The sequence below is a fragment of the Camellia sinensis genome, chromosome 13 (genome assembly GCF_055761805.1).
Source record: "Camellia sinensis isolate YWXY chromosome 13, ASM5576180v1, whole genome shotgun sequence".
NCBI lineage: Eukaryota > Viridiplantae > Streptophyta > Magnoliopsida > Ericales > Theaceae > Camellia > Camellia sinensis.
Genome location: NC_138973.1, coordinates 86,360,079 through 86,368,161, shown reverse-complemented (window position 1 = coordinate 86,368,161; position 8,083 = coordinate 86,360,079). Strand labels below are relative to the sequence as shown.

General features: G+C 36.5%; 2 protein-coding genes across 7 annotated transcripts; one reads left to right on the top strand and one right to left on the bottom strand.

Moving 5' to 3' along the window:
• The first annotated feature begins 509 nt into the window (after nucleotides 1-509).
• Nucleotides 510-4,140, top strand: LOC114282049 (uncharacterized). Of its 6 annotated transcripts, none has more exons than XM_082902736.1 (4): nucleotides 510-755; nucleotides 1,794-1,856; nucleotides 2,002-2,127; nucleotides 2,555-4,140. In XM_082902736.1, the coding sequence occupies exons 3-4, from the start codon at nucleotides 2,034-2,036 to the stop codon at nucleotides 3,925-3,927; spliced, it is 1,467 nt and encodes a 488-aa protein (XP_082758862.1). In that variant the 5' UTR covers nucleotides 510-755; nucleotides 1,794-1,856; nucleotides 2,002-2,033; the 3' UTR covers nucleotides 3,928-4,140. The 6 variants fall into 6 exon arrangements, with proteins under 6 accessions (XP_082758862.1, XP_082758865.1, XP_082758863.1 ...); XM_082902737.1 differs by having other exon boundaries at nucleotides 561-755; nucleotides 1,999-2,127; XM_082902738.1 differs by lacking the exon at nucleotides 510-755 and adding an exon at nucleotides 1,312-1,691.
• Nucleotides 4,141-5,279: 1,139 nt separating this feature from the next.
• On the bottom strand, nucleotides 5,280-7,822 carry LOC114282030 (plant UBX domain-containing protein 10-like). The gene is made up of 5 exons (XM_082900690.1): nucleotides 7,661-7,822; nucleotides 7,341-7,474; nucleotides 6,181-6,418; nucleotides 5,848-6,051; nucleotides 5,280-5,705 (listed from the first exon to the last, which is right to left on the bottom strand). The coding sequence occupies exons 1-5, from the start codon at nucleotides 7,820-7,822 to the stop codon at nucleotides 5,475-5,477; spliced, it is 969 nt and encodes a 322-aa protein (XP_082756816.1). The 3' UTR covers nucleotides 5,280-5,474.
• Nucleotides 7,823-8,083: the final 261 nt, after the last annotated feature.

The window sequence follows — 8,083 nt, the reverse complement described above, 5'->3', positions numbered from 1 at the left end:
TAGATATAGTTATATAACTCTCAGATCTTTTGTATAATAAATGTTTTATTCAAATCATCTTATACAATGGTTTTCACTGTTGTGTATTAGAATTGTTAGACAAGCCATACCTAGTAAAACAGGTTGTACATTACACTGTAGTTTAGTGGTGACGATCTATGCTAAGCGAAGATGATTCATGCATTTCTGGTTTTGATATACAAATCCTATTAACGATATATTTCTGATCAATTTACATCACAGTATCCAAATCAATGTTTTTTTAAGGAGTACAATTACTCTTAATTATGAGGTTAGTGGTGGATTTGAAATTCTAAGATATTTATTTCATCTTGTTTAATTAATTGCTTATTTTAGTAATTTAATTTTCTTTCCAAAAATTCATAACACTTTATTTTAAATTTCTAAATTAAATTATTCATCATTATATATTATATTATATTTATTATAAAATAAAATAAAATAAAAAAAGGAAAAAGAAAAGCAACGCATAATTGTTGTTGCTTTGCTTTGTAGGACTTCACTTTTCTTTCCTTTTTTATATTCTTTGTTACTTTGCTTTGCTGGACTCCACTTGATTTGGTTGGCACATGAGATAATGATGCATTAGGAAGTTGCCTACGGAAGGCAACAAGGTTCAGCCAGAGTTTGGGGGTGAGGAAAAGAGGAGCAGAGCTTGTGGGAGAGCTCCAGCTCCAGGCAAAGGCCAAGAGTGTTTATTTTGTAAATATTGAAGCCCTGACTAAATAATTGGGGTAAGTCATATTTAATATTTTTAGTTTTGATTTGATTTGGATACACTTATATAACTTTCAGATCTTTTGTGTAATAAATATTTTATTCAAATCATCTTATACAATGATTTTCACTACGATATATTAGAATTGTTAGACGAGTCATACCTAATAAGACAGGCCGTGCATCAAACTATAGTTAGTGGTGATGGTTTATGCTATGCGAAGATGATTCATGCATTTCTAGTTTTGATATACAAATCTTCTTGACGATGTATTTCAGATCAACTTACATGACATTATCGAAATCAATGATTTTCTAAGGATTGAGTACAATTACTCTTAATTATGAAGTTAGTGGTAGATTTGAAATTCTAAGATATTTATCTCATCGTGTTTAATTAATTGCTTATTTTAGTAATTTAATTTTCATTCCAAAAATTCAAAACACTTTATTTAAAATTTCTAAATTAAATTATTGATCATTAGTCCATATGGATCAACACGTAGTCTTAACCGCTATTCTATAGAGTAATTGTTTTTAAATAAAATATTTTGGTGTACAAACAACAGCATCAATATATAATATTTACACACCACACTGTATTTGAGTACAAATCATTTATGTTGGTCAAATATCAACTGCAGAAGAACAAAAATAGATGTTTAGAAAGTGATTTTGTAGCAATCAATCTAACTGCGTCTGACCGCAGTTTCTGTCACACAGAGTTTAACCAAAAATGGGTAGCTATAACATACTACGAGATAAAAAAACCATTATGTATAGTATAAAAAAAAATAAAAAAAATAAAAAGGGCTGTGCATCCAAACAAGATCTGATGACAAAAATGGATATTTTACCTTCTTTTAAGGGATGGGTTTAAATTTAAATTTGGCTAAAGAAAATGGAAAATGAAGAGGCATATTTGGCTTGCTCATTCAAATGTGTTAATGAAGGTATATCTACCGCCAGATTCTTTTAATTTTGCCTGGGGAAAGTTCCAAGTTCCATGTATTTATACCTCTCTCTGTGTGTTTTGTCTCTGTGCCATTTTGTAGAATTTGGCTGTGTACTCTGGGCTTTGTTGGTTCTGTTGTTCTAGTTTTGTAATCTTCTCCCAGGTCTGTACTTTCTGTGCTTGGCATTTTTCATTGTACTCCTTTATCTGATATTTTAACGAAGTTCTGTGCTTTGAACTAAAAAATAAAAATAATTTTCTGCTACATTCATACATTAATTAATTACTGGTGTTTGGGTACTTAGCAGATTCAGATAGATTCATAGAGAGAGTTTATGAGATGAGTTTTCTCTCCCAAAAAATTGAAAGAAGTGAGCTTGTAGCTGGTGATCATATCTACACTTGGAGAGCTGCTTTCACTTATTCCCACCATGGTCAGTGATTTAAAAAAACTACTCTCTCTCTCTCTCTCTCTGTGCTGGCATTGCATCATGGGTATCTGCTATGTTTTAAGTAAGGCAATTCTCGAGATATCTAATATTCTTTATTGATTTCAACTTCAACATACCTCAATTCTTTATTGATTTTAAGGCAATTCTTCCACACCTCATTCAAATTTATCAAAAAAATTCGGACATTGATAGAACTTCAAATCACCCAACTTTTCATTTCCAACAAAATTACTGATAACCATCCAAGATCACAACTTAGGCAAAGTTTAATCTCCTGCAAGGGTTGATTTCATTTTTAGCTAGTCTTGGTTAGAAATTTGTGAAGTGGCATCTGCTATGTCTGAAGATATATATAGTAGTATCTTATAAATTATAATATCAGTAAAGACAGTAAAATTTGTGAATGCAGGCATCTATATTGGAGAAAGCAAAGTCGTTCATTTTGCAGGCACATTTGGCAGCTCCTCTAATCCCTTTCCATGGTCTTCTTTCGGATTCAGTGCTTCAACTTCGAACCCATTATCAGCCTGTCCAAATTTTCCTAACTGTGGATTTCGACATCCTAACAGTGGGGTGGTGCTCTCTTGCTTGGATTGTTTCCTTGCTAATGGGTCCTTGTATCGCTTCGAGTATGGAGTCTCTAAAGCCAAGCTCCTATTCAAACTCAGAGGTGGCACGTGCACCACTGCAGAATCAGACCCGCCAGAACTAGTGATCCACAAGGCCATGTATCTGCTTCAACATGGATTCGGGGACTACAATGTTATGCGTAATAACTGTGAGCATTTTGCAATGTACTGCAAAACTGGACTTCTATGCATTATTGGCGGGAGTGGACAAGCTTTTGTGTTTCAGGTTCCATTCTTGGCATCTGGTACTTGCAAAGTCATAAAATGGCTAGCTTCTGGAGCTGGTATGGGTACGACCATAGCACTATCAACTGGGACATATTTTATGAGCAGGTATTGCAATGATTTAGGCATTCGAGTGGATGTTATGAAGGTCCCAGTGTTGGTCCTCGCTTTAATTCATGATTCAGCAAAACAGTCCTCTTTCAGAGCCAGTCAAACTTCCGATCCAAGTCCCAAAGAATTTACAAAATCAGATGTGCAACTACCCAAAATCGATGAGATTATAAAGGAATTAGAACAACCAACCAACTTTGAATGTGAAAATGATCTTGTCAGAATGGATAATACTCTAACATCTCGCGTTCTGGCCATAAAGAAAAATTTTGTGAAGAAATTGGTTGACATGGATCCCCTTGCACCAAAAGAAATGATTGAACTTGCTAACTCTTTTCTGAAATTTTTTTCCCAGTTTCCATTCGATGTTGGTTCTTTGTACATCTCGGTGAAGGACTTTATTGTTCAAGCTTATGAGCTAGCATGTGCGAGACAAGAACTGAATTTGTGCTGTTCAGATTTCAACGGCACTCAATTGTTGCAGAAAACTTCTGATTGTATTCAAGTTTTGACTGAAGAGCGCAATCGCCTTGAGCTTTTATGGTTGGAAGTGAAGAAAGGGTTAAAAGCCATTGACGATGAAATTGAGCCATTGAGATCTCGGCTTCCAGTTCTGGAGGGGGAGAGGGAATCCAAAGGTGCTTATTTTCGTAACATCAAGAGTAATTTGGAACAAACCTCGAAGAAGCTTTCAGATGCCTCTAATCTCATGGATGGGCTCGAGTTGGCATCATTATCTAATTCTTTGGAGCAATCTGCACGACTTGCTGACTTAGAAGCAGCTTTGGGAGATGCCAGAGCCCGACTTCTTTCTTAGAGTCCTATCCTTTTCTCTCTTTATTACCCGTAGCTGAACCATAGCTGGGTAGCTTTTGACAGTTTGATAAGTTCAGTAATTTAGTAGTATGATCTTGTAGTGAGGTGATGTGGGAATCCCCTCTTTATTCAGTAAACAAATATTTTTTTTTTAAACTTTTACGTCTTTTTTAATGCTCTTTCTAGTAAAATTGTCTAATCTTCTCTGCTTCAAGTTTGGGGGTCTCGTCAATCTGTTAATACTTTCCCTGATTCTGGATTTCGACAAAAAGGCACATTAAGGATGACAATAATCAATCTTCTAAACGACAAAGAGATTTGGATTAGTGGTCATTGTCTCTTGCTTGGCACTTATAAACACATCATTCTTAGGCTTAAAAAGAATGTCTTCTAACTGAGATTATGTGATATTAAATAGTTTGCTACAAATTTGTATGCTTTTTTCTTTTTGTATCTTAAAAAAATTGGAATTTGCCTCAGGAAAATGGTTGCATAGGCTCATGTGTGGTCGAGGTCTTCCAAGTATTCATACCGTCTCTTAGTCCCTTCAACTACGTCTATGCTATCTACCAGAGGTTGTCTAGAGCAGATTCATTGAGAGAGTTTATGAGAGAGAGAGAGAGGTTTTGCAAAGAATTGAAAGAAGTTAGCGGTTGTGAAAATTTTAAACAACAAAACATAATGCATATGTTTTGGAAAATTTAAATATCATGTACTCAATCTTGTGTACAATCTTATGATTCAGGCTCTTCTCTTACAGAGAAACTGTGGCATCCATGACCGTAAAGATAAAATATATAAAAGATAAAATTTGTGCACGTGAGCAATGATATTTGCAGAATGCCTAGTTGTTCATTTTACCCAGTGGATTTCAACAGCCTGAGTAAGGGTACTGATCTTCATCTACAGGCCAATCATGTCATACAGAATAATTTTGTGCATTTCTCGCAATGTACTGCAAAATTGGTCTTGTATTAAGCGAGGCAGTGATCAAGCTTCTGCCATTCATGGTCTATAAATCTTCACAACTGGGACTTTGTATACCCTTTTAAGCCCGGGTCAGATTGTTTGGCAAAAATAGAAGCCACAGTAATTGGGACATAGTATTTCATAGGCCACTATCCTAACAATTTTGGGTGTTCAAAAGGAGGTAGGTCATTGAGAAGAACATCTTCCATGAACCCTAATTAATTTGTACGATTCTGCTCCGATTCTTAAAATTACCACAAGAAACAAAATCCCACTGTAGCATAGATCAATCAATAATAAATGCACTCATAGTTTCTTTTGAAATAATTTTTTAGGACAATATATTTATTTAAAACAAATTCTCTACTCGGATCATTTGTTCACTTGAATCTGCAGCACAAAAGATCTGACATCAACATGTTAGGCATAGGCAAGAATGTTCTCTCATTGTGTCATTTACTAAATTAGTTTGAAATATAATCAAGTCAACACAAAACATCTTACTAGTGGGGTTCAATCTCAGACTACTCGAATGAATTTAAGCTTACGAATTCAAATTTGTGTAAGAGATGTTGCCACTCAAGAGTTGAACTCCACAAAATGGCTGGCCTGCGGATGTAATCCCACTTCTTTAAGGGACAAATAGAGCTTCTCTGGGCCATGGACAACACTGGGAAAATTGGAGACAAGACTGTAACTTTCGACTTCTAAGCAACCCAACGAATCAACGTAGTCATACAGAGACTGAATTGTTGCAGTACTTTGGAACCTCCTTCCCTTGTGCTCTCCGGTTGGGAACCGCACCAAAACCTAAATGGTCCAAAACATCACATAAAAAAAAAATGTGTCAGATTGAGAGCAATTTAATTTAATTTCACTCTATTTTGTGATGAGTGAAATAGTTCTAAAGAGGAGCACAAAATGTAATTACAAACAAAAAAATAGGCATTACTTGAGTAACATCAGGTCCTTTCTCAGGTTCAGCTCCAAGTGAAAAGGTTTTCTCCTCCCGCATTCTAGCTAATGCAGCCTTCTTCTCAGTAGCTTCACATGCCGCTCTTTCATGAGCCTCTTCTTCTTCCTTCTGCTTCCTTTCAGCTTCAGCAGCTTCCCTTGCCAACCATTCTTGCTCTTCTTTCCTCTGGCGTCCCTTAGCCTGAGATAGGTGGAGAAACCTCATCAAGACCTTGTGGCATCACAATATGCTAATATTTCATTAAAAAGCATAAGCTCTGGGGACTGAGAAAGGGATAAAGAAAATAAGAAATTGAATAATTTGACATACTTGATCAGCTTCAAGTGTTGCTCGATAAGCAGCATCTTGTTCCTCCCTCAAACGCATGTTGGTTCTTCTTTTTGCTGAATCAAGCCTCGTGGCAACAAGAATAAGGGCACTTTCTTCAAGCACTCGCTGCAATATTGTCAGCATTTCCTCAGGAGATTTGGTCCCTTCAACCTGCATGATCAGAGGAAGAAAATAATTAAAAACAATAACAACTGACTTTCTACCTTCAAGACGATATCTAAAGCAAGCTTGTGATTATACTGTTGTTGTTGTCAGTGTGAGTGCATGTGTGTGTGTGTGCGTGCGTGTGTGTGTGAGAGAGAGAGAGAGAGAGAGAGATTTAAACCAAAGAGTTTATTTATTAACACATTAATAAGATTGAAGGTCAATTTCGAGGGAAATCCATCATAATATTTTGTTGTTATAAGCAGGACAAAGTTTTTTCCTTTGCTGTTAATAAGCTGACTTACAATGAAAAGGCTGGGTCTTTTTATGAAGCACAAGTGCTTCTAAAAAGGTGTTGTGTCCACTTCGGACACCGACACTTGTTGAACACTTACCGATATGTGTTTTGACCATTTGAACACATGTATTTGGCCTAGGTGTGCACAAAATTTTGTACACATATTGAGAGTGAGAGAGAGAGAGAGAGAGAGAGAGAGAGAGAGAACTCAAGAAAGAACTGAGAGATATAACTAGCTTGTTGGCAGTGCGAGGTGGCACTAGCAGCAGTGGCTGTTGTGGTGGTTAGTGGGTTCTTTACAGCTGTACAAACATTGCATACAACGGTGTGGAATTGGGTTTTGACCATTTGGAGAAATTGAATAAAAGGTGGAAGCATATCAGACTTATTTTTGAGCAAATAAACCCAAGTACACCTAGAATGGTCATCTATGAAAGTTACATAATAGCGATGCCCAGAAAAAGCCAAAAGAGGAGAAGGACCCCAGATATCAGAGTGAATAAGTTCAAACATACAAGAGGCACGATACATGCGAGGAATATAAGAAGTACGAGTATGTTTAGACAGTTCACAAACAACACAATGAAATTGATGATCCTTGCAAGCTTTATTAAGTGATGGAAAAAGTAAACATAAATAATTAAAGTTTACATGTCCTAAACGAGCATGCCACAAGGCTAAAGTTTGAAAAGAAAACACATAGGAAGACGACGCAGGTAACACAACTGCTTGTAGGCCAGAAGTGGTAGGATGAGAAGGTGGTGGCTCCCCGAAGTAGTATAGCCCGCCGCGCTCAAACCCTCTGTCAAAAATCTTTTTTGAAGTTAGGTCCTGTAACAAGCAATGAGTAGGTAAGAAAATAACAGCACAATGAAAGTTTTTAGCAAGGTGACTTACAGAGAGAAGATTATAAGAAAAACGGGGCACATGTAAGATAGAAATAAGTGTAATATTAGATGACAAGGACACATTACCCTTATGTTGGACATGTGAATTAGACCCATCAGCAAGACATACAGTCTGAGCAGTAGTAGAGATAGGAGAGGATAAACAAGAAAACTCATTGGTCATATGATCATTGGCCCCAGAATCTAATACCCAAGTAGGTGTAGTGCGAACATGAAAGGCTGTAAGAGTACCTGTAGCGAGTGTAGTAGTGGAAAGAACATTTGGAGACATGGTAGTGAATGAACCAAGTTGCTCTTAAAAGTGACCAATCTGAGATTGAAGCTGATGAAGATCAATAGGATGAGTCGGCTGACGAGTACTAGTGTCACGACCCAAACCCACCCCTATAGGCTTAGCATCATAACCGGCCAGTAATCCTTGGATTACTGAAGGCCTCTGAACAGAATAACAAGATTAAGGGGCTAGCGGAAGCAAATACATAAATATAGTTGTCCAATGAGCTGTGCTGACTTATATGAAACAGAATATTTA

What these genes read in the sequence shown, in the direction of transcription:
- LOC114282049 (XM_082902736.1), top strand. Translation starts at nt 2,034, where the DNA reads ATGAGTTTTCTCTCCCAAAAAATTGAAAGAAGTGAGCTTGTAGCTGGT. An exon ending in TTTCACTTATTCCCACCATG is followed by an intron (nt 2,128 to 2,554) that starts GTCAGTGATTTA and finishes TTGTGAATGCAG; the next exon opens with GCATCTATATTGGAGAAAGC.
- LOC114282030 (XM_082900690.1), bottom strand. Translation starts at nt 7,822, where the DNA reads ATGTCTCCAAATGTTCTTTCCACTACTACACTCGCTACAGGTACTCTT. An exon ending in CAACACTTGAAGCTGATCAA is followed by an intron (nt 6,052 to 6,180) that starts GTATGTCAAATT and finishes CACCTATCTCAG; the next exon opens with GCTAAGGGACGCCAGAGGAA. An exon ending in AAGGACCTGATGTTACTCAA is followed by an intron (nt 5,706 to 5,847) that starts GTAATGCCTATT and finishes TGGACCATTTAG; the next exon opens with GTTTTGGTGCGGTTCCCAAC.